This window comes from Pipistrellus kuhlii, unplaced genomic scaffold, assembly GCF_014108245.1.
Source record: "Pipistrellus kuhlii isolate mPipKuh1 unplaced genomic scaffold, mPipKuh1.p scaffold_m20_p_16, whole genome shotgun sequence".
NCBI classification, from domain to species: domain Eukaryota; kingdom Metazoa; phylum Chordata; class Mammalia; order Chiroptera; family Vespertilionidae; genus Pipistrellus; species Pipistrellus kuhlii.
Genome location: NW_023425471.1, coordinates 14990353 through 15016781, shown reverse-complemented (window position 1 = coordinate 15016781; position 26429 = coordinate 14990353). Strand labels below are relative to the sequence as shown.

The window sequence follows — 26429 nt, the reverse complement described above, 5'->3', positions numbered from 1 at the left end:
CATTAAGAGCATTGAAATACAAAACAATTTTAAAAAATGTACCAACTTAAAAAAAAAGAAAAAAAAGAAGGGAGTCTGCCACTTTGATGAAAATAATTGACAGTATATATTGCCAAGGATAACATTTGTTTGCAAATTAAAATGAAAATTTGGAAAAACTTAATCTACCCTTATGATCTTGAAGGCCTCCCAACGTAACTGGACTGCCAGTCACAACTTCATCCAATTAAGCAGAGACAGGGTTGAATCTTATATGAGCATTTATTCTAATACTGCCAGCAGTAAGGGAGAACAGCAGGTCATCCACTAAAATCTGCTTTGCCTCTCCCCATAATCCAGCTGCTTATATTGGACAGAAGAACAAAGGTTAGTGTAACTAACTTGTGAATTTAGTGTAACTTGTGAATTAAGTTGATTTGAACAAATGGGTAGGTGTTAATTAAGTTAACATTTATTGAAAGGTCCCAGGACTTTTCAGTACTTATTAGTAAGAGTTAAATAATTTTCTAGCTCAAGCAAGGACTAGGACTTAAAGATGCAAATCTAGCTCTTCCTGATGTTTAGTTTGTTCTGTTGCCATTACACTACATTTACTGTTTTGGGTATAAATAAAAGCTACTAAGACTTAATGAGCACTTACTGAAACTGTTTTAGGATCTTAAATGTATTAATTCATTTGATCCTTTCAACAGGGCTAACCTTTTATAGTCAATTATATACTTAACTAGAGGACCGATGCACAAAATTTGTGCATGGGGGGGTATCCTACAGTCCAGCCTGCACCCTCTCCAATCTGGGACCCCTTGAGGAATGTCCAGCTGCCCATTTAGGCCCAATCACACTGGGATCAGGCCTAAATGGGTGGTTGGACATCCTTCTCACAATCCAACTGCCCTCTCCTGCAGGCTTGATCTCCCCCAAATGCCCTCCCTTGCAGGGCTAGTCCCACCAACTGCACTCCCCTACAGGCCTGGTCCCCCCCAACTGCCTTCCCCTGCAGGCCTGGCCCCCTCCCAACTGCCTTCCCCTGTAGGCCTGGTCCCTCTCTTCAAACCCCCACAACTGCCTTCCTTTGCAGGCTATCTTGTGGTGGCTATTTTGTATTCACATGGGGGCAGCCATCTTGTGTCTTCCTGTGATGGTCAATTTGCATATCACTCTTTTATTAGATAGGATTTTATTATTTAATAAAAGTTAATTCTCATCATTGATGTTTCTATTTCTCTCTCCCTCTCCCTTCCCCTCTGAAATCAATAAAAATATATTTAAAACTTAAAAAAAAAATACAGTACTCTTCCCTTTTCCAGCTGCATATTTCTAAGAGGCTGGATTTTCTTCATATACTTCAAGTTGAAGTTTTCAGCCCAAACAACATATCCCAAAATAGAAATTACAGGCATTAGAAATTAGGCACGGGATAACCACTGCAGGTTACAAGTCATGAGGGCTGGGGAAGTGTGGCGGGGGGGTGTCTCAGAGGGTGGGAGCCTCCAGGATCAGATTACAGGTAATTAGGGGTGGGGTTTTAAAGAGCATGTGCCTTCAGGACTAGATTGTTTCAGCCACAAGGTTGTAAATTTTTTCATAATGATAGGCAGTTCTTGGGAAAGGAGGATGGACTGCATTCAGCTCCCCTGTCCCAGGGTGTACAACTTCCAGCCAAGTTAGAATGTACTTTCTTTAATCAGAATAGAATCACCATGGTTAACAGAGCATGATTAACATTTCTTTTTTTTTTTTTAATAAATCTTTATTGTTCAGATTATTACAAATGTGATCCTCTTCCCCTCCTCAATTGCTCCCCTTCACCAGGTTCCCACCCCACCCTCTGTCCTTTCCCCATCCCCCATTGTCCTCATCCATAGGTGCACAGTTTTTGTTCAGTCTCTTCCCGCACCCCCACTCCCCTTTTCCCTGAGAATCGTCAGTCCACTCCCCTTCCATACCTCTGATTCTATTATATTCACCAGTTAATATTGTTCATCAGATTTTTAAATTCCCTTGGTTTTTAGATTCACTTGTTGATAGCTACGTATTTGTTGATCATAATTTTTATCTTTATCTTCTTCCTCTTCCTAAATAACCTCCTTCAGCAATTCATATAATTCTGGTTTGGTGGTGATGAACTCTTTTAGCTTTTTTTTATTTGAGAAGCTCTTTATCTGTCCTTTGATTCTGAGTGATAGCTTTGCTGGGTAGATTATTTTTGGCTGTAGGTTCTTGTTATTCATCACCTTGAATATTTCTTGCCATTCCCGTCTGGCCTGCATGGTTTCTGTTGAGAAATCAGCTGACAATCTTATGGGTGCTCCTTTATAGGTCACTACCTGCTTTTCTCTTGCTGCTTTTAATATTCTCTCTTTGTCTTTTGCTCTTGGAATTTTAATTATGATATGTCTTGGTGTGGTCCTCCTTGGATTCCTTTTGTTTGGGGTTCTGCGGGCTTCCTGGACTTGTAAGTCTATTTCTTTCCCCAGGTGGGGGAAGTTTTCTGTCACTATTTCTTCTAGTACTCTTTCGGTATCTTGCTCTCTCTCTTCTGGAATCCCCATAATTCTGATGTTGGTTCGCTTGAAATTGTCCCAGAGGTTTCTTACACTATCTTCAACTTTCTGGATTCTCTTATCTTCTTCCTTCTGCAGAGGAGTGTCCTCTGGCTCTTTGTGTTCTAAATCTTTGTCTTGATTCTTGCGATCTTCCAGTCTGTTTTTAGGACTTTGTATAATATCTTTTATTTCAGACAATGTTTTCTTCATTTCTTGTTGATCCCTTATTATTTCTAGTTGCTCCCTTTTCATATCCTCATAGGTCTCATTTATTTTATCGGCCTTTTTTAGGATATTGTTGAATAACCTTATAACTGTAGTTTTGAACTCAATGTCCAATCTTTTCTTTTCCTCCATCTCCTTCCTTTGTGTCCTTCTTCTTGTCTGCATTTTAGTTGTTTCCCTGATTTGATGGAATAGCTTTGTGTGCTATGTGTTCTGGTAGAGCCCAGTAGCACAGCCTTCCCAGTTACCTGCAGTAGACAGTCTTGGTGTAGCCCTTTTTGGGCTGTGTGTGCAGTCTTGTTGTTAAGCCTTGCTTATTGTTGGTATCACTGGGAAGCGTTGATCTCCAAGCCAATTGGCTGTGAGGATCAGCAGTGTCTCAGCTAGGAGGGTTTCCGTACTCTGCTTGAATAGGGCGGGGTCTCGGGATGGTGCAGACAATCTTTGGTTCCCTGTCAGTCTCGCCTTAGAAAAGTCCTGTTCATGGAGAGTTTTGGAAGATTGGTTGCAGGCGCGCGCGCGCACCTCTTTGGTAAAGGCGCAGACAAGCTTTGGATTCCTGCAAGTCCCTCCTTAGAGAAAGCCAGCCTCTGGGAGAGCTTCTGTGCTCAGCCACAGGTAGGGCGGAGTCTCAGGTTGGTGCAGACAAACTTTGTTTTCCCTTCGGCTCCTCCCCAAGTCCCGCAGTAATGGCCTCTGGCTTCACACACCTCCAAGAGATCTCTGCCCACTGCCTGACAGTCTGGCCTCTCCCTGTCTGGGGCCATTTATCAGAGCAATAGGGTGATTCTGTTTTCCCCTCGGACAAGAAAGCCAGCCGCGTTAGCTGTTCGCCCTCTCCGTGCCAGGAGTAAGCCAGTAGCGAACTCAGCCGGGCCCGCCCTCTCTGCGTGCAGGGAGTAAGCCAGCAGCAATCTTGGTCCGGCCCTTCCTCTCCGCACCGGGATTAAGCCAGCGCCTTTTCACGCACACAGTTCTCCGTACCTTCACAGTTCCTGAGGTTCAGCGTGCCTTCTCTCTCCTTCCCAGATGGCAGAGCCTCCTCTCAGCCAGCCGTCTGGCTCTTCAGGGCAATGCCTCCCCTGTTTTTCAGTTCTAAATTCAAATTTGTTGTGGTAGGCTGCATTCGGGTGTCTACCCTATGCCGCCATCTTGGTTTCTCTCTGATTAACATTTCTTATAATTGCAGCTGGTTCCCAATTTTCTTTTCTTTTCTTTTTAATATATTTTATTGATTTTTTAGAGAGGAAGGGAAAGAGATAGAGAGCTAGAAACGTTGATGAGAGAGAAACATCGACCAGCTGACTCTTGCACACCCCCTACCCGGGATGTGCCCGCAACCAAGGCACATGCCCTGGGACCTTTCAGTCCGCAGACCAACGCTCTACCACTGAGCCAAACCGGTTTCGGCTCTTTTCTTTTTAAAAAATATATTTTACTTATTTATTTTATTTTATTTTTTTTACAGAGAGGAAGGGAGGGGGATAGAGAGTTAGAAACATTGATGAGAGAAACATTGATCAGCTGCCTCCTGCACACCCCCTACTGGGAATGTGTCCATAACCAAGGTACATACCCTAGACCGGAATCGAACCTGGGACCCCTTCAGTCCATAAACCGACCCTCTATCCACTGACCCAAGCCAGTCAGGACCCAATTTTCTATTTATGCCCCTAACACCAACACTTAAAGACTTTTCTGATGATATTGATCATGGCATTAACAAATGTAATTTTTTTAATTAAAAATATGGAATGTGTCAGTATTTTAAAAAATGTGTTTTTATTTATTTCAGAGAGAGGAAAGGAGAGGGAGAGAGAAAAACGTCAATGATGCGAGAGAATCATTGGTTGGCTGCCTCCTGAACGCCCCCTACTGAGAATTGAGCCTGTGGCCTGGGCATGTGCCCTGACCTGGAATAGTGCTCTCCTGATTCTTGGGTGGGTGCTCTGACACTGAGCCCTACGGGCTGGGCTGAAATGTGTCAGCATTTGAAAGAGCTGCATACCTTAGTGAACCAGTATTTATTCAAATGACTAATGCAAATGTTATAAAATCATGAATGAGTAAAAGGTATATTTGAAGTATAAGAGAATGAATGGATTTTAACATAGAAGACTATGTAAGTTCATTAACATGGTTTCAGATTCCACATTACAAATTACCTTTAAGAAATCATCATTTTTTTTTTGTCCTAACTGGTCTGGCTCAGTGGATAGAGTGTCAGCCTTCGGATTGAAGGGTCCCAGGTTCTATTTCAGTCAAGGGCATGTATCTCGGTTTCAGGCACATCCCATTTAGGGGTGTGTAGGAGGCAGCTGATCGATGTTTCTGATCTTTGTTTCTCTCTCACCAGTTTCTAATTCTCTCTCTCCCTTCTCTGTGAAAAATCTATAAAATATATTTAAAAAAAAGAAATAATCATTTTTTGAGTTTTGGTGTTGTGTCAAAAAATAATATGCACAATTAACTGGAAATGTCTATGAAAATACAGTACTCTTGAACCCTAACTGGTTTGACTCAGTGGATAGAGCATCAACCTGTGGACTGAAGGGTCCAGGGTTTAATTCCTGTCAAGGGTACATGTCCAGATTGCCAACTTGATCCCCAGTAGGGGACGTGCGGGAAGCACCAATTAATGATTCTCTCTCGTTATTGATGTTTCTATTTCTCTCTCCCTCTCCCTTCCCCTCTGAAATTAATAAAAATATATATTAAAACTTTAAAAAAATATAGTACTCTTCCATTTCTAGCTGCATATTTCTGAGAGGCTGAATTTTCTTCATATACTTCAGTTGAAATTTTCAGCCCAAACAACATATCCCAATAGATTAAATGCAGAATCTAGCTCTCTTCTATAAGCTAACATTAAAGATTTGTAAAAATAAGAAATAATTCTCCTTTTTTTAAAACATATTTTATTGATTTTGTACAGAGAGGAAGGGAGAGAGATAGAGAGTTAGAAACATCGATGAGAGAGAGTCATCGATCAGCTGCCTCTTGCACCCCCCCCTACTGGGGATATGCCCGCAACCAAGGTACCTTGACTGGAATCGAACCCGGGACCCTTCAGTCCCCAAGCCGACGCTCTATCCATTGAGCCAAACCGGTACCGGCTAATTCTACTCTTTTGATTAGTGTTTTTAGAAAATAATCTTTTCTTTAAAGCTAGGTTATTTATATTACTCTTAATGGGTCTATCATTGTGATTATTAAATGAATTTAAAAATATAAAAATTTTTCTTAGTTTTAATTTCTATTTTGAAAAATATCATCACCTATGAAAACAAAAGCTCTTTGACATCCATCATAATTTTTACATGTGTAAAGGTATCCTGATACCAAACTATTTGAGAACTACTGTTTTGGACCATTATTCCTTTTTTTTCTTTTAAAAAAATATTTTTATTGATTTCAGAGAGAAAAGGAGAGGGAGAGCGAGAGAAACATAAACAATGAGAAAGAATCATTGATTGACTGCCTCCTGCATGCCCCATACTAAGGATTGAGACCACAACCCAGCCAAGTGCCCCAACTGGGAATTGAACTGTGACCTCCTGGTTAATAAGCCAACGCTCAACCACCAAGCCACACCAGCAGGGTTGGACCATTATTCCTGAATACTAGAAGAGCTGAACACTAGATTGAACTGGGGAGCTTTTAAAAAATACCAATACCTGAAACAAACAAACAAAACTCTCAAAATACCAATGCCTGGCCCTATTGTAGATAAATTAAATCAGAATCTCTAGGTTTGGAACCAAGACTGGGCATTAATATATACATATATATATTTTCAAACTCTCCAGGTAATACTAATGTGCATTCAAGGTTGAAAAACTATTTCCGGCCAAAACCAGTTTGGCTCAGTGGATAGAGCGTTGGTCTGCGGACTGAAAGGTCCCAGGTTCGATTCCGGTCAAGGGCATGTACCTTGGTTGTGGGCACATCCCCAGTAGGGGGTGTGTAGGAGGTAGCTGATCGATGATTCTCTCTCATCGATGTTTCTAACTCTCTGTCCCTCTCTCTTCCTCTCTGTAAAAAAATCAATAAAATATATTTTAAAAAAAGAAAAACTATTTCCCTGCTGTACTGTTTTCCAGTTTTGCCCAATCATATGAATCATCTGAGACATTTGTTAAATATTAGCAGTCCCAGTTGTCTTCCTAGATTTAAAGAACCAAATCTCACCGGGACCGGTTTGGCTCAGTGGATAGAGCGTCGCCTGCGGACTGAAAGGTCCCGGGTTCGATTCCTGGCAAGGGCATGTACCTTGGTTGCGGGCACATCCCCAATAGGGGGTGTGCAAGAGGCAGCTGATCGATGATTCTCTCTCATCGATGTTTCTAACTCTCTATCTCTCTCTTCCTCTCTGTGAAAAATCAATAAAATATATTAAAAAAAAAAAAAAGAACCAAATCTCCACAGCAAGTGGGTGGAAAATCTGCCTATTTAAGAAGCACCTCAGGTGAGTCTTAAAATGAGACAACTTTTAGGAAATATTGCACCATTCTCTTCCCAACATCTTCATTATTGACGGCAGGCTAGTTGAGGCATTAGTTGGTGGCGAAGTCATTATTCAACTCAATTCAATCCAAAAGGTTTGAAGCACACACCTTAAAACTTCCCCTGGGAAATTACTTTTTAATGTGAGATTTTGCATGCAGAAATGACTTTAAATTTTAAAAGAATAAAGACAAATTAGTTAATTATTTGACAAGGTACTATTCTTAATACTTTTTTTATTAAATTATTATCTGTGTACATATTTTAACATTGCCCGCCCCTCTCCCATAAATACCCTCCCTCCCCAGAGTTTTGTGTCCATTGGTTGTACTTATATGCATATATACAAGTCCTTCAGTTGATCTCTTATCTCCCCCAGATCTCCCTCCCCTCCCCGCTGTAATTTGACAGTCTGCTTGTTGCTTTACTGTCTCTATATCTGTCTTTTGGTTCATCAGTTTATAATGTTCTTTAATATTCATAAATGAGTGAGGTCATGTGGTATTTCTCTTTCACTGACTGGCTTATTTCACTCAGCATGATGTTCTCTAATTCCATTCAGGTTGCTGCAAATGATGAGAATTCCTTTTTTATGGCAGCATAGTATTCCATTGTGTAGATGTACCATTGATTTTTGATCCAATCATCTGCTGACGGGCACCTAGGCTGTTTCCAAATCCTAGCTATTGTAGATTGTGCTGCTATGAACATAGGGGTGCATATATCCTTTCTGATTGGTGTTTCTAGTTTCTTGGGATATATTCCTAGGAGTGGGATTACTGGGTCAAATGGGAGTTCCATTTTCAGTTTTTTGAGGAAACTCCATACTGTCCTCCACAATGGTTGCACCAGTCTGCATTCCCACCAGCAGTGCAGGAGGGTTCCTTTTTCTCCGCAACCTCGCCAACACTTGTCATTTGTTGATTTGTTGATGTTGGCTATTCTGACAAGTGTGAGATGGTACCACATTGTTGTTTTGATTTTCATCTCTCTATTCTTAATTTTTAAAAAATTGATCTGAGAGAGAGAAAAAATGATTTATTGTTCCACTTATTCTGCATTCATTGTTTGACCCTTGTATGTCGCCCTGACTAGGGATCAAACCTGCAATCTTGGTGTATCAGGCAAGGCTCCTACCAACTGAGCTACCAAGGTACCAAGGTACTGTTCTTATATGGGGGGACTTTTTTCCCACGTCACTCTAATAAATTTCATGCAGTTTTGCAGGAAGTTACACTCTACAGTTGGGTTGAGTAAGTGAATTCCGCATTGGCAGCTGACTCCTCAAACCAAGTGTTCAGAGAGACCTATGTCAGCGGACTGGCAAGAACCAGTTTTTCTTGATTGTCTTGTACCCAGGATAAAAGCTTTGTAAATATAATTTCACTTCCTCATCAATTGTAAGAGGACAAATAGATTCAAGGAGGGGTTCAAAGGATAATCTTAGAGTGAGAACCAGAAAGTGGTTTATGGGAATCACAGTGGAGAAGTGAAACACACCCTCAAATTCCTACTTTTTATCTTTGGGTAAAACAGGAAGAAGGCTCTGACAGTATTAAATGGTAATTTCCTGTCTGCAGCACCTCAGTGATTCTTTTTTTTTTTTTTCCTTTCTTCTTTTTTTTTCTTCTTTTTTTTCTGGCCAGAGAAAGAAAGAAATCACTAAATTACGAGTGAGTGGAGGTAGAGATGAAATCTTACTAGTTTTTACTTGCTAACTGCTTAATGCCTGCCTGGCTCATAATAAATGCTCAATAATAGTAGTGATCGCTTGTCTAGAGCTCAATGTTAAAAAGTATAAAAATATTAATAATTCTATGTAGACATTTCTTTAATGTAGCTTGTGTTCAATGAGACTCATACTAAAACTTTATAAAAACTTCTAAGAAAAACTAAGTTCTGCCAGAAAAGATAACAATATAGCTGAAAAGAGTATTTTCCTCTGGGGAGTGAAAAATATGTATATATTTTTTTTAACGTAAGCAGCTAGCTCATAGACTTTTTAAAACGACAAGTTTGAATTTTGAATTACATAATCATACAAGTGGAGGCCTTGAATATATCTTGGAGACCTCTCTCCCTGTCATTAACACCAAGTCTCAGAATAGTTCCACCTTCCTCTTCATTGTTACGTACAAGTGGCAGTTAGAAAAGAGGTAAAATCTTAAAATTTTTAAAAAAAATATATATTTTATTGATTTTTTACAGAGCAGAAGAGAGAGGGATAGAGAGCTAGAAACATTGATGAGAGAGAAACATGGACCAGCTGCCTCCTGCACACTCCCCACTGGGGATGTGCCCACAACCAATGTACATGCCTATGACCGGAATTGAATTTAGGACCTTCAGTCTGCAGACCGACACTCTATCCACTGAGCCAAACCAGTTTTGGTGAGGTAAAATATTTTTAAAAAATATTTTTTATTGATTTGAGAGAGGAAGGGAGGGGGAGAGAGAGAAACATCAACGATGAGAATCATTGATCGGCTGCCTCCTGCATGCTCCCCACTAGGGATCAATCCTACAATCTGGGCATGTGCCCTTGACTGTAATCAAACCTGGGACCCTTCAGTCCCCAGGCTGATGCTCTATCCACTGAGCAAAACCCACTAGGGCAAGAGAGAATCTTTTTTTTTTTTTTTTTTTTTAATATATCTTATTGATTTTTTTACAGAGAGGGAGAGAGAGGGATAGACAGTTAGAAACATCGATCAGCTGCCTCCTGCACACCCCTTCCAGGGATGTGCCCACAACCACAGTACATGCCCTTGACCGGAATCGAACCTAGGACCTTTCAGTCCACAGGCCGACGCTCTATCCACTGAGCCAAACTGTTTTCAGCAAGAGAAAATCTTTTAAAAGCTTCTCCCTCACCAGAGATTGAGCCCGCAACCTGGGCATGGGCCCTGATTGGGAATAAAACTAGCAACCTTTCAGTGCACGGGAAGGTGTCCAACTGAGCCACACCGGACAGGGCCAGAGGTAGAATCTTTTGAGCATGGGTTGATCATGTGATTTGCTTTGATCAATGGGATGTGAGCAAATGAGATATAAGCAGAGGCATGAAAAACACTGGTTCACTGGGGCCTTCCATTTTGGTGCGCTTGTCACTTAATCTCTTGAAATATGCTTTATATCTGTTAACTCTTCTAGTGTTAAGTTTTAAATTCTATTACAACTATTTCTGTAGTTTAACACAACAGAAATTAATGAGTTAATCCAAAGTAATTTTACAGAAATATGTTGTTGATTAATGTTTCCTTTCCAGTTTTATTACTATTTAACTCACTAGTCTTTGATCTTGTGTTATTGGAGGGGTGTCCCTCTGTGTCCCCACCTGTTGCCTGGGGATGTGGGCTATTTGTGATGTCATGAGAAAATGAGTGATATTTGGGAGACTTACATGGGACTTACATGGGAGAATGAGTGATATTTATTTGTGTGGGACTAACCCCCCAGGTTTCCAAGATTCCCTCTCCCTCCATCCTGCCATTGGCGAAGTCCAGCTGTGACTTTAGCAGAGCTAGGATTAAAGCCATTGCCCAGATCCTCTGTTCCATATTTGCACAGTCTGGTCCAGCATCAGGTTAGCTTAGTTTGTGTTCCCAGCTGTAGTCCATTGTGATGGGGTCCACATGGCTATGGAGGTAGCAGGGTGAGTGCAAGAAAGCAGGAGCAAAGCCAGAGGAACAAGAGAGGAGATTCCTTTGTCTAGGGATTTCAATCTAAGTTTTTGCACGCTTGTATTGGCTCCACCCCCTCTAGCCAATCCACTTCCCTACACCACCACAACTTACTGCACATGCGCTCATCTCCCATTTGCCCATTCACTTCCCCCAGGGAACTGCAGGGGATGGACCAGTTGTTCCCAGGGAGTGTAAAATTGCAGCTTCCCGGTAAAGCTTCCCAGATGGCCATGCTTATAATATCTGGCCTCCATTTTGCTCCTTTCCTATTGTTAGAAATAAGGCAAGCCCCTAAAACCAGGGGCTCTGGTAGAACACAAAGGATACTCGGGAGCCAGACAGCAAGGCAAATATGTTTACTCCTGCAGAGCCCTGAAAGCACACACACTGAGCTGGCCATTGGCTGGGCATTTTATTCTGTACTCAGCATCTGTCTCTCACTCTTGATTGGAGCTTAGTCTCACAGTCTTTCTTGATTGGCTCATTTAAACCTTTGAGGTTTCAAAATGGCAGCCCCCAGGGAAGCTGCAAGTCACATGGACCAAATTGGTGGCTGCCTAAACTGTCTTTGATGGAAAAAAATTACTTGTTTTTTTTTGGGGGGGGGGAGAAAAAAAGGAACATTTGTAATAATATGAACAACAAAAACTTATTTTAAAAAATTACTTGCTTTACCTTACACTATTAATAGCAATATGCACAACACTTAAAAAACTGTTATTTGTGCTGCTTCATCAGCACAAATACTAAAATTAGAATAGTATGGAGAAGATCAGCATGGCCTCTGAATAAGAATGACACACAAATTCATGAAGCATTTCATATTTAAAAAAAGAAAAACCCAAACAAACATAAAAAAACATTATTTATCTTTTTTATGTACAGGGATAAGCAAAAGTAGATTTACAGGTGTGAGTACACCTAACAGAGTCTATTCTTGTATTATCAGTTACTGTATTATAACTGTAGACCTATTTTTGCCTACACCTGTATATGTCCAATTCCTATCATTATACTACTATTGATTTCCCAAGGGTAGAAACTTCCTCACCTCTCAAAGTTCTCTGTACAAGATTTTGTATATAATACATAGAGTATACTGCTTTCTCCTTCTTCTTCCTCTTCCTCCTCCTCCTTTTTTTGATTAAAAACAAACAAACATCCCTGGCACTTACTTGCTGTGCAACCTTGGGCAAAAGAATGAACTTTTCTTTTTTAAAATATATTTTATTGATTTTTTACAGATAGGAAGGGAGAGGGAGAGAGAGTTAGAAACATCGATGAGAGAGAAACATCGACCAGCTGCCTCTTGCACACCCCCTACCGGGGATGTGCCCACAACCAAGGTACATGCCCTTGAACGGAATCGAACTTGGGACCTTTCAGTCCGCAGACCGACGCTCTACCACTGAGCCAAACCGGTTTCTGCAAGAATGAACTTTTCTGAAAGCTAAACTTTTCTTATTTAACAAAACCGTACTTTATAGGGTTATTTTGAATTAAATGACATAAATCAAACATTCTAGTCAGAACTACACATGAAGCAGGTATGCTCTATATAAAAACTTTTGCTATGAATAAAGCCTCATGTTAAGATTAAAAAACGCAGGTACCTTAAGACCTGGCTACTCAAAGTGTGGTGCTATGCAGATGCACTCATTGCCATTTCTGGGAGACTGCTGGAAAACTAGAACGTCAGGCCCAACCCCAGACCTATTGAAGGCGGATTTTAACAAGATTCCCAGGTGATTCATATGCATGTCAACATTTGAGAAACACTGCTTTAAAAGATAAAGTAAAGCCAAGGGATCTGTACATTGATTTGCCATAGTATTTTGGCAATTAAGCACGCATATCCAATGGGTTAGATCCTCAACTAGTCTCCGTATTTGATGGGGATTTCTGATAAAGAGCCCCCCCAAATAAAGTTTGCAACATTATACGCATCATAGTAATTCCTTCAAGGGAGTTAACAGAAAAGGCTTCTTTCTTCTTTAAACTTCAAAATGAATGAATTGATTTCTACTAAATGTCAATACAGAGGGACTTGTTGGTTTGAAACTTGTCTTGAAAGGTGTTTTTCTTTTTTCACTAGCCTCAAAATTTTTCTTTTCATCCCTAGGAGTTAAAGAACAAGGGAAAGAGTTATAAAGAATATAAGAATATAAATTATTTTATTGTTGCAAATGGCACTTGCAAATAGAAGTTGCTTAAACACATCTAGCTCTTGAATCTATAATACAATATACATTTCATTTGGCATTTATTCTAATGGGACAGGAACCAAAGGAGGATTTGATGTGGCCAGGAGGAGATAGGGGTGAAAAATTTCTTTCCCAGAAGCTTCTCCACAAAGGGAGGAAATCTGAAGATTTGAGGGCTCAACAGCGCTATTTTCACTTCCCTGTTGATTTGTGAAATAATGTTATTTGGGCTTAAGTTTTAGTTTCTTCTCCATATGTCTCACGAGTCCCTGGTTACTTTTATAAACATGAGTCAGTACAATGACATGATAAAAATAGAATCAAGGGGGTGGGGAACTAAGAAGAAACATTCCAAGGAGAATATCAATTTTTATTTTATTTTATTATTTTATTATTACTTTATTATTTTATTTTATATTTTATTTTATTATTATTTTATTTTATTTTATTTTATTATTTTTGGAAGGCCACTGACTTTATTGATTTTAAAAACTTTATATGGACAGTGACTGTTTTGCCAAAAGAGAAGCCAAATGTCATTAAACAGACCAGAGGAGAGGGTAGGGGCCAGAAATCCACTCAGAAAAGCTGGTTGTTGACCTGAAACTGGCGGGAAAGAGAAGGGAGATGCATGCAAGAGTGAGAATTCCAAAAAAGTTGAAATGGTGAGGGGAGAGAACTCCCCTGAAACCCGAAGGCCATTGGTGGTGAGCAGACAGCAATCATTTCCCTTGTAGAGGACAAGGGAGTAGCCCCCAGTCACCTGCAAACTCTGGAGACTCAAGGCTGGGGTTAGGGATTGGGGGCTCCCCAGAGAGCATCACAAGAAGGCATCACACCACTCTCCAAGGCACCACCCGAAGCAGTCCCAGGACTGCTTGGCATTGGCGCCAATGTGTCCTTTAGCCACTCCCTGGAAGAGGTCTTCGTCTTTCTTTAGCACCAGAAACTGGCCAAGGACCACGTAAGCCTTGTCAAAGCCCCTTTCCTCCAGCTTCTTGCCCAGGACTTCACCAATCCCGGCCAGGCTTTCCCCCATGGGCTCTGCCACGAAATCTTGGTGCTTTTGGGAGGTTGTCATCTTGATCAGGATTGATCGGCAGTTCCAGCTCCCATAACCGCTTCTCCCGCCGCTGGCTGCTCCCGCGGATCAGAATATCAAATTTTAAAAATCTGGAATTTTCTCTGGGGTGGTAAAAACTTGTACTTGGCTTTGGAGTATGTAATTCTTCCTTCAGAAAATCTACCCAAATTGCACAATCTGGTGGGATTAGAGCTCACAAAGATTACAGAGGTTTAATTTTTCTCTGCCCTTTTACCTTTGGGCCAAGACCTAAGAGCTAGCTAGCTGTTTGATTGGCTCTCGTGAAGTGTCCTATAAAATTCTAACCATTGCTTGGTGACAGAAACTAAAGTTTTCGTTAATAGCATGAGTATAGAGCAGTATTTAAATTGCTTGGGGCTTTTGCCCTGCAAAGCCATGGTCTTAAATTGATCAGGCTGGAGAGAAAGATGAATTTGGGGAGCCCACTATCACTTTTGGATTTGAAGTTTTACTGTTCATTTTGGTGGGTTACAGTTCAGATTATCTAAAACTGTAGAAACTACTAAGGAGAATGGAATCCATCTGATATCAAAATCCAATTTCACCATACTAATATATCTTTTTCATTTAATTCAGTCTTTTAGAGAGGCACAAATATTGTAAGAAGAGATACTAAGAGGTCCAACTTTCCCTTTGCCTGCATTCTTTTAAAAGTCTGAAAGGAAGACAAAAGAAAGGATAATAAGATAGATGGGTTTCCAGTAGGAACTGATGCCTGAAAATTGAGATTCTCCGCAGATTTGGTTGTGTCTTTGGCGTCCTGGTCTTAAAATAAATATTTGCAGAGTTCATACAAATATTCATTTGTGTGAAATGCAAAGAATAGGTAAACAACATCAGGAAATTCTCAGTTGCTCAACTAAGGAACAAAACATGTATTTTTCTCTTTGAAGAACAATTTATGATAGAGGAAGTGAAGAAGTATTTTGACTTGAGGAGGAAGTGTCTCTGTTCCCAAGCACTGACTGGGGGGAGAGGTAACTGGTTAACAGAGAAAATATGAAAACTAGGAAAGAGGAGCAGAAGTGTGTAAAAAATGGGCAAAAAGAAGCAAGAACTTGTAAGAAGACTCTGTCAAGAGTTTCCAGGGTAATCTATTTTGGATTTAATAATAAAGATTTGTATTTTGATGTTAGGGATTGTTGTTAGATTATTAAGTCAGAGAATGTCAAGTAATACCAAAAACTGACAATTAGAGAACAGAAATCAAAATAGTTCATGGGATTGTCAATTCCTCAAGTATTCAGGTACTTGCCTTGCTACCTCTGATTAATGCCAACTACAGGGTAATATTCAATAAGGATGAGCTATTCTATACACTATACATGGCCTTAAAATGAAACATATGGGATTAAATTCAATTTGCTCCCTTAATTTATGTCATATTTCAATTTTGAATTATTTTTCAATGGAAAAAATTTCAAAATGCTTCAGAAGCATTATGAATGCAGTAATCATATTATTTGATGCTGAAATGAAAATCCCTGAGGTGGAAAATGGGAGGTATTCAAGAGCAAACAGTATATATTACAATCAATTATATTCTAAGTAACAGAATCTCTAGTGCGCAACAAGCCATTACAGCTTCATAGGAAATCAGAATGTTGTAGTTAATAAAGCAATTATAATATGTCATCCTGTCCCCAAGATAAGCAGTACTGCCCTGGAGCTTACTTTATAGATTTCTTTGGTGTAAATTAGACCTACTGAAGTATAACCAAGAATCTTAAATGTCATATTAATTTTACTCTCTGGAATATATAATATGTCCCTAAACTCCTAAATGTTCAAGTTAATTTTTTATAGAATATAAACTAAAATTAATCTTCTGCAGAGGAAATGCATTAAAACTTATATATAATACTGTAATTGTGTCTGCAAGAAATATAAAAATGACTAAGATAAACTGAAAAATGAATATGGGTAAATGGAGTTGTGTCTTTAAAGATGTTACATTATACATTGCTTTGACAAAGTTTATTATTATTTTTTTTTTACCATTATGTCTGCTGTATGGGCAGTAGGGCTTTTACTTTGCTCACTTTTCCTAGAGGTACAGATCAAATTCAGTTATAAACTACTCTGATCTGTTAAGTCAACTTGGCAAGTATTAGCGATTAATTGTTTGCAGAGATCAGAGATAAGGTGAAAACAGAGTCAACATACTAATCTTGGGTAATGCTATAAAGATAAGTAAGCATGCAAATTGTGGGGTCAAAGATTACATTTTTTTGTTAAAAATATATTTTATTGATTTTACACAGAGAGGAATTGAGAGGGATAGAGAGTTAGAAACATCAATGAGAGAGAAACATTGACCAGCTGTCTCTTGCACATCCCCCACTGGGGATGTGCCCACAACCAAGGTAGGTGCCCTTGACCAGAATTGAACCCGAGACCTTTCAGTCTGCAGGCCGACACTCTATCCACTGAGCCAAACCGGTTTCAGCAAAGATTACATTTTAAAAAAGAAATTATGTGAGCTTGTATATGTGTAGCAGTCAAATATCCACTAATGAGAATCTGGAGATAATAGGAGAGAGATGCCAGTACTGGAGGTACCAATTCACAGGTGATCCAAATAAGATAATGGAATATATGGTAAATGATGATTTTACTATTAAGCTACCAGGGGGAAAGCAAGAATTTCAGTTCTAGGAAATAGAAAGTTGATAGGGGACCATTTAAAAAGCTTAGAAAGTAGAAAGTGAGGAGGCAGGAGATTAACTAGCAGTGTACAATGACACAAAATCCACTGGGTGGTACCATGTTTCCCCGAAAATAAAACATCCTCCAAAAATAAGACCTACTTACAGGTTTCCTTCTGAGTGAAATATAAGGCATCCCCCTGAAAATAAGGCCCCACTAGGCTCTGTCTCAGAATGAAAATTAATTTACCGTAAACTGGTCACTAGGGCCGCCCTGACTGGCGTCTAGCAACCAGTGATGTTACGAGAAGTCCTGACGTCACTGCTGTGTGGAGGCGGAGTGGAGGTCAGAGTGAGAGGTCCGGTGGGAGAGAGGAGGAGACTTTCGCAGATGCGCAGATGCGTGTAGAAGAACAGGAGGATTAGAGCAGAAGGGACGCGGCAAAGGTGGTGAGTGCTGGTCTGTCTCTGATGACACTACCTGATGCTCGCGGCTGCCCTCATGATGACTGAAGGTTCTCAGTCAGTGGCAGACCCTGCTCCAGCCCAGATCCAGGCCCCAGCAAGCCCAGTGCCAGTCCCCAGGCATGCCCCAGGGGGTAAATGTCTGATAAAGGGGTAGGGAGGATGTCTGGGGAAGGTATTCAGTGGCACAGGGGTGGGGGGGGGATCACTTAAAATGACACAGGAGGATCAGAGGGGGCAATCAAAATGACACAGGAGGATCAAAAGGGGTTACTAAAATGGTAATCCCCCCTCTGATTCTCCTGTGCCATTTTGATTCCCCCCTCTAATCCCCCCTGTGTCATTTTAAGTAATCCCCCTCCCCCCACCTTGATACCCCAATTCCTTATTTTTTTTTTGTCCCTAGAAATGAGTGCAAAAAGAAAAAGCTACTCCATGGAGTACAAGAAAGGAATCGTGGAAGATTGTTGGGGCCAAAATCTTACTGCTTTCTGCAAAGAGAAGATGTTGAGTATACGATTGGTCAGAAAATGGTGAGCAGAGTATGGTAACCTCACTGAACAAGTGGACAAGGGAAATGCTAAAAAGCGCAAGTGTGGATCAGGTCGGCAACCATTATTTTCCAAGCTGAAAGACCTGATCTGTGAATGGGTTGTTGACAGGAGAGCAAAGGCTTTGGTTGTGAATAAGGCTCAGATTCAAGAATTTGCCCTTGCAATGGCACCACAGTTTGACATAGCCCCCGAAGACTTCAAAGCATCACAACACTGGCTGGATAATTTCCTTCAGCGAAGTGAACTGTCTTTAAGAAGATCTACAACATTGTTTAGGTTGGAAGATACTCAAGTTATTAAGCGAGCACTTGCATTCAAGTCCTTTATTGATGATGCTAACTTCTCTAAATACAATCTTTCCAACATGATTACTATGGCTGAAACTGCAGTGTTTATGGGCCAATCATCTCAAACAACAATTGAACAGTGGGGTGCTTCCTTAGTATACATTCCCTCCACTGCTTAGGAAAGTGCACATGTTTCCTGTACTTTGGCAATTCGTCTGGATGGCAGTAAAATCCCACCTTTAATCATTTCTAAGGGCAAGAAGGAAAAGAATGAACATGTTTTGGGCGTTTTTATTCTTGAAACTGAAAAAGCCTGGGCCACACAAGCAGTTATAAGGAAGTGGATCGATTTAATGCTGCCGCTTGTTATGCGAGGGAGCCAAAGAGGTCTGCTAGTCTGGGATGCAGCCAGCACTCACCCCACTAAAGACATGAAGACATTTTTCGTGAAAGGAAAATAGCTCAGATAATGATTCTCGCAGGAATGACAGCCTATCTCCAGACTCTTGATATTGCAATAAACAAGCCATTCAAAGACAATTTGCGTATGGAAATTAATGACTACATTGAAAATAGAATGGAGAGAAATCAGCGTGGAAACTTTGTGAAACCTAAACTGCAAGAAATTGTGACTTGGGTAAAGAATTCATGGGAGAAAAATCACTGACAGTTGCATTACAAATGCACTGCAAGCAGGCTACCTTGACAAGAAGTACTCATTAAAAGACAGTGCTATTGCTAAACATGAGAGATTTGGTCCACTGATTCTGAAAGAAATGGAGTCACAAGAAATTCACCAGGAAATTCAGGAATTGGATTGTTATGATGATGTTCCAGAAGATGATGACATGATTGTCATTGAATAAATGAGTAAATTCTTGAAACTGTAGGATTCACAGTTTGTCTGGTTTGTGTTGACAACTACCGTACTACCGTACCGTATACAGGTAATAAATTTCCTTTATTTTCATTTAACAATAAATGTGTACCGTATTCTTCTTCATGGAAAAATAAGACATCCCCTGAAAATAAGACCTAGTGCATCTTTGGGAGCAAAAATTAATATAAGACACTGTCTTATTTTCAGGGAAACAGAGTAGTAGGGACACCTTTCTAAAGGAAGGGCTATATCAACAACAACAACAACAAAACTGGGTAGATACAGTATTACTATACCATCCATGTATTAGATGTCTATGTAGTTGTTTAAAAAAGATGAGGGCAATCTGCATGTAATAACAATGGAATATTTTTACTTTTTATTTTGTTGTTGTTTTTATTAATTCTCAGCCAAGGACATTTTCCCATTGATTTTTAGAGAGAGTGGAAGGGAGGGTGAGAGACACACAGAGAGAAACATCAATGTGAGAGAGACACATCTACATCAATTGGTTGCCTCCCACATGTGCACCAACTGGAGCCAAGGATTGAGCCTGCAGTCGAGGTACATGCCCCTGACCAGAATCAAACCAGGGACCCTTCAGTTCTCAGGCTGATGCCCTATCCACTGAGCAAAACCAGCTAGGGCTGAAATTTTAAAAAAAATTTAATTTATTGGGGTGACATTGGTTAATAAAGTTATATAGGTTCAGGTGTACAATTCTATTATACATCATCTGTATAAAATATTGTGTGTTTATTACCCCTAGTCAAGTCTCCTATCACCATTTATCCCCCCTTTACTCTCTTCTACCTCCTACCACCCTCCTTTCCCTCTGGTAACCACCATACTGTTGTCTGTGTCTATGACTATTTTTTCCCCCTTAATCTTTTCACCTTTTTTATGCAGCTTCCCAAACTGCCCTCCCCTTCCCTCTAATAGACTGGCATTAAAATTTTTATACAAAAAAGATAAAGGATAAAATAGCATATGCACCCTGTTTCACCAAAAATAAGACAGTGTCTTATATTAATTTTTGCTCCCAAAGATGTGCTAGGTCTTATTTTCAGGGGATGTCTTATTTTTCCATGAAGAAGGATACAGTACACATTTATTGTTAAATGAAAATAAAAGAAATTTATTACTTGTATACAATATGGTAGTACGGTAGTTGTCAGCACAAACCAGACAAACTGTGAATCTTACAGTATGAAGAATTTACTCATTTATTCAATGACAATCATGTCATCATCTTCTGGAACATCATCATAACAATCCAATTCCTGAATTTCCTGGTGAATTTCTTGTGACTCCATTTCTTTCAGAATCAGTGGACCAAATCTCTCATGTTTAGCCTAGGAGGGGCCTTATTTTCGGGGGGATGCCTTATATTTCACTTAGAAGGAAACCTGTAAGTAGGTCTTATTTTCAGAGGATGTCTTATTTTCGGGGAAACACGGTAGTATCCTAACATTTGTATATAAAATAAGATAGTTATAATCTTTGGGTTGACTCACAAGAAGCTGACAATAGTAATTGCTCTGGGGAGGGGACCTAATTGCTGGATATCAGATAGGAGGAGATGATTAATTTTTAATGCAAATCTTTTTGTACCATTTACACTTTTTACCTGTACACAATTTTTTTAAAAATGAACTACAAAAAAGAGAAGAGATTAGTGAACAGTGTCAAATACTGTATAATAGAAATGTAGAAGAAGTTATTAAATTTAATGATTAAAGGGCCTTGGTATTTTTCATGAAGTTGAGATTTGATGAAATAATTTTGTGAAGTGATCAGTTGTGTATATTCACATATATGCATGTACATAAATATTTAACTTATACATATATACCTTTCTATAGTTATAGGAAAGGCAATAATGGATTTTATCTTGAATTGGCAATTGGCATGTAGGATATGACAGAAAGAGAAACTGTTGAGGAATTTGAGAGTGCTGCTAAGAACACTTGAAAGTGAGTAGAAGGTATACAGGGTGGCAATAATATGGTGAGGATTGGGGATAAACTAAGAATGAATAATATCATAATAGAAATAGCATGAAGAAAATTTGACATCAGGAAAGGAAACCATCAACAAAATGAGAAGACAGCCTACTGAAAGGTAGAACATATTCACCAATGATACACCTGATAAAGAGTTAATATCCAGATTAACCAAAGAATTTATATGCATATATGCATAACCCATGGACAGACAGTGCAGTGAAGGCCTGGAAAGAGGAAGGAATTTGGGTGAAAATGGTCAATGGGGGGAAAGAGGGACATCACTAATACTTTCAATAATAAAGATAAAAGCAAAAGCAAAAAAAAAAAAAAAAAAGTCATATGACTTAGCACCCAAAAGTCAAACAATCTGATTAAAAAAGGAGGAAAGGGCTTGAATAGGTATTTCTTTAAAGAAGATATAGACATCAGTAGACACATGAAAAGATGCTTAACGTCACTAATCATCAGAGCAAATTACAATTATAATGAGATATCACCTTACACCTGTCAAAATGACTATCATCAATAAAATGACAAACGAAAGTGTTAGCGAGGATGTGGAAAGGGGGAACTCTCGTGCACTGTTGGTGGGAATGCAAATTGGTGCAGCCACTATGGAAAACAGTACGGAAGTTCCTCAAAAAATTAAAAATAGAACTATCATATGACCCAGCAATCCCACTTCTGGGTATTTATATGAACAAATCTAAAACACTAATTCAAAAAAAGTATATACACTCAATTGTTCATTGCAGCATTATTTACAATAGTCAAGATATGGAATCAACACAAGTGACCATCAGTAGACTAGTGGATAAAAAAGTAATGGTACATATATAGAATGGAATATTATTCAGCTATAAAAAAGAATGAAATTTTACCATTTACAACAACATGGATGGACCTAGAGGGTATTATACTAAGTGTAATGTCAGGCATAGAAAGACAAAATATTATTTTGCTTATATGTGGAAATTAAAAAGTGATATAAATGAACATACAAAACAGAAACAAACTCATAGATGCAGAGAACAAACTGATGGTTGCCAGATAGGATAGGGCTTGGAGGACTTGGAAAAGAAGTGAAAGGTTTAAAAAGTACAAGATAATACTTACAAACTAGTCATGGGGATGTAAAGTACAGCATAGGGAATATAGTCAATAACCTATAATAATAAAAGCGTGATATGCTAACTATACCAGATTGCCTAATGACCTTCTGGACACATTCTGGATGAACCTCTGGATGAATTCAAGGCTACAAGGGCCGAGGCAAACTACTGCAGTTGTGAGGGCTGAGCCTCTTGCATGACTTTCGTGCATTGGGCCTCTAGTCCTATATAATTAAAAGGCTAATATGCAAATGTTCCCCACAGGCAAGAATTTAGCCGATCAGGAGTTAGATGTGCACTGTCCACCAGAGGGTGGTGTGGAACATGGCTGGCACTGGCTACTTGGCGCTGGCATTGGATGGCAGTGAAGGCACTACTGGCCTTGATGTGCCCCCACGAGAGTGGGACTGTGGTGGGATGGTGGATCAGGTGAGTGGGTGGCACCAGGCCAAGGTGGGTGTAAGTAGAGGCCTCAATTGCCCCACCAGTCTCCCCACAGATTGGCCCTGATCGCCAGCCAGGCCTAGGGATCCCACCCATGCACAAATTTTATGCACTGGGCCTGTAATATTGTAATATCTATGTATGTTACCAGATAGACTTATTAGAGGAATCACTTATATAAAAGTTATATAAAAGTCAAGCCATTATGCTATACACAGAAACTAATATAATGTTGAATGTCAACTGTAATTGGAAAATAAAACGGGGATAAAATATGACTTAAACTACTAGTTTTTAAGTCAAAATTTCAAAAGGTATAGGGTAAAAAGTAGAATTCATTTTCAAAAGCAATTACTTATTTTTAGTTTTCTGTATATCCCTGTAGAAACATTCTATGTATAAGCAAATGCTTTAAAAATACAAATTGGACTATATTATGTTCTTAGTAAAGAATGTATTTTGGAGAGAAACCAAGATGGTGGCATAGGTAAACACCTGAAATTGCTGCCTTACACAATCACTTCAAAACTACAACTAAAAGACAAAAATGGACATCATTCAGAACCACAGGAAGCCTGACTGAGTGGAAATTCTACAACTAGAAGGGAAGAGAAAAGCACACTGAGACTCAGAGGAGGTGCAGAAGTAAAGTGCAGAGGTATAGAGCTGTGTGTGCAAAAAAGGCTGGCAACTGAGGATGCTGTTGTCTTTTTCAATTGGGAGGGATACACAAGCTCCTGACTGCTTTGAACTCCAGTTCTGGGCGAGACTCTGGGGACCCAGAATCATACAGGAAGAAACTGGTATGTCTGGCAGCTTGTGGAACTCGAGGGCAGCTTTCTCTCAGAGGTGCTTGCAGTGATTACCGTGGGACACTGAGACCCCAGGGGCATCTTAGGGCAGGACTGAGGATCAGCCATAGCTGTTTGATCTGCCCTGTTGATTCCCTGAGACCCTGACCCCTCCAAGCTATGCGCAGAGGCTTTTGCATATGAATGGCCTGGCCCTTTGAAATCTAAACTTACCTAACAAACTGCAGCTAAGTCAGAGAGACCCAGAACATCCAAAAGAAGGCGTAAGGTCTCACAGCAGCTTGCATTGCTTCACAGCTGGGCCTCATCTGGGCACCACCATAACCAAAACAAAGAAGAGGAATCTACAGATCTCTCTGTAGCTCCTGCTGGTTGGCCTAAGGCAGAGGCTAAATTAGCACCTCCTTGGAGATCCAAGAGCCAGTGTATCCAGTGATCAGAGTGAGACCGCCCAGATTACAACTTCTACGATCCATAGGAATACACTGAAGGGGCAGACTCAGTGAGTGCCAAAGTCTCACTGAAGCAAGTCTTGCCACATAGGGAGTCTCCAGCACAGAAGTTCTCCCATCATAGACACAGCTTATTCTAACAGCTAATTGGCCTGTAGGTCAATTCCTCCCTGGGATACCAACAATAATCAAGGCTTAACTACAACAAGATTGTGCATACAGCCTACAAAGGGGTGCACCAAGAGTGTCCACCTCACGTAACTGGGGAGGCTGAGCAACTGGACCCTATAGGACATCTAACATACAAAGCCACTCTATTAACTCAGGAAAGCAGCCAAAATGCACAGACAAAAGACATGTCACAAATGAAAGAAATGGAGAAAAGCAAACTACTGGATATAGAGTTCAAAACCATGGTTATAAGGTTTTTAAAAGAATTTTCTAGAAACCACTGATAAATTTAGTGACACCCTGGAGGATATGAGAAAGAACCAACTAGAAATTAAGCATACACTGACTGAAATAAAGAATAATATACAGAGATCCAACAGCAGACTAGAGGATTGCAAGAATCAAGTCAAAGATTTGACATACAGAGAATCAAAAAACACCCAACCAGAAAAGCAAAAAGCAAAAAGAATCCAAAAATATGAAGATAGTGTAAGAAGCCTCTGGGAAAAATTCAAGCATATCAACATCAGAATTATGGGGATTCCAGAAGAAGAGAGAGAGCATATTGAAAACCTATTTGAAGAAATAATGATAGAAAACTTCCCCTACCTGGTGAAAGAAATAAACTTACAAGTCCAGGAAGCGCAGAGAACCCTGAACAAAAGGAATCCAAAGAGGATCACACCAAGACACATCATAATTAAAATGCCAAGTGCAAAAGACAAAGAGAGAATATTAAAAGCAATAAGAGAAAAACAGTTAGTTACCTACAAGGGGGCACCCATACGACTGTCAGCTGATTTCTCAACAGAAACTATGCAGGCCAGATGGGAGTGGCAAGAAATATTCAAAGTGATGAATAGCAAGAACCTACAACCAAGATTACTCTACCCAGCCAAGCTGACATTCAGAATTGAAGGGCAGATAAAGAGCTTCACAGATGAGAAAAAGCTAAAGGAGTTCATCACTGCCAAACCAGTATTACATGAAATGGTGAAAGATATTCTTTAAGAAGAGAAAGAAGAAGAAAAAGGTAAAGATAAAAACTATGAACAACAAATACATATCTATTAATAAGTGAATCTAAAAATCAAGTGAATAGAAATCTGATGAACAGAATAAACTGGTGAATATAATAGAATCAGGGGCATAGAAAGGGAGTGGACTGACAATTCTTGGCGTGAAAGGGTGTGGGGCGTGCAGGAAGAGACTAGACAAAAATCGTACACCTATGGATAAGGACAGTGGAGGGGAGGGGGGAAGGGCACAGGGTGGGGTGGGAACCGGGTGGAGGGGAGCTATTGGGGGATAAAGAGGGACAACTCTAATAATCTGAACAATAAAGATTTATTTTTAAAAAAGAATCTATTTTGGAGATTTCCTCTTATTATTAGACATTAAACTACCTCACTCTAACAATTGCATGGTATTCTACAATAAGGATATTCTTTAATTTGTTTATCCAATATCCTGATTCTGAATGCCCCCACCACTTGTTTACATTCTTTTTAAAAAAAAAAATTTATTGATTTCAGGAAGGAAGGGAGAGAGAGAGAGAGAGAGAGAGAGAGAGAGAGAGAGAGAGAGAGAGCGAAACATCAATGATGAGAGAGAATAATTGAGCAGATGCTTCCTGCACACCCCCTGTTGGGGATTGAGCCCACAACCTGGGCATGTGCCCTTGACCAGAATTGAACCTGGGACCCTTCAGTTCATAAGGCAATTCTCTATCCATTGAGCCAAACTGGCTTGGACTTGTTTACATTCTTAACCTATGTTGCTACAAATATATTTTTACATGTCTGTGCACAGGTGCAAATATATCACATGGATAAATTTATAGAAATGAAATTGTTGGGTGAAAGGATATGAATATTAAAACAAACACTTTGATGGAGACTGGGAAGTTGCCCTAAACATGTTTACAGTCTGATCAATAGTGTATGATAGTGCCTGTTTGTACAAAACCTTGCCACTAAGTATTTTATTGATTTTTTTTAAAACTTTTGTTAATTGGAGAGAGAAAATGGTTTTAACTTGCATTTTTAAAGACTATGAGTACAGTTAAGAAATAATACTTCTTAAAAATGATAATTAGTGATAAAACTGAGAACTTTCTAAGTTGTATCTGACTTTGGGTCTCTTTTGGGAGAGAGGCCCCAGGGAATTTAGTTATAAGAGTAAATGTACATGGATAGGGCTCATATAATGTGTAGTGATCAACTATTTTAACCAGAGACAGTTTCATAGATAGGTTTCATTTTTTGAAAAAGAGGAAGAGACACCCTTCTGTGGCTGGGTTTGGGTTTGTCAGTTGTCACCT

At 39.6% G+C, this 26429-nt stretch overlaps 1 protein-coding gene and 1 non-coding gene across 2 annotated transcripts; one reads left to right on the top strand and one right to left on the bottom strand.

The window, feature by feature from the left end:
- The first annotated feature begins 11686 nt into the window (after nucleotides 1-11686).
- LOC118720304 lies at nucleotides 11687-11792 on the top strand. Its single transcript, XR_004988398.1, has one exon. It is a non-coding gene; the product is annotated as a U6 spliceosomal RNA (small nuclear RNA).
- A 1831-nt stretch (nucleotides 11793-13623) lies between these two features.
- LOC118720078 (barrier-to-autointegration factor-like) lies at nucleotides 13624-14323 on the bottom strand. The gene has a single exon (XM_036440035.1). It carries the CDS (start codon nucleotides 14246-14248, stop codon nucleotides 13988-13990), a length of 261 nt encoding a protein of 86 aa, XP_036295928.1. The 5' UTR covers nucleotides 14249-14323; the 3' UTR covers nucleotides 13624-13987.
- Between the last annotated feature and the right edge of the window lie 12106 nt (nucleotides 14324-26429).

What these genes read in the sequence shown, in the direction of transcription:
- LOC118720078 (XM_036440035.1), bottom strand. Translation starts at nt 14,248, where the DNA reads ATGACAACCTCCCAAAAGCACCAAGATTTCGTGGCAGAGCCCATGGGG.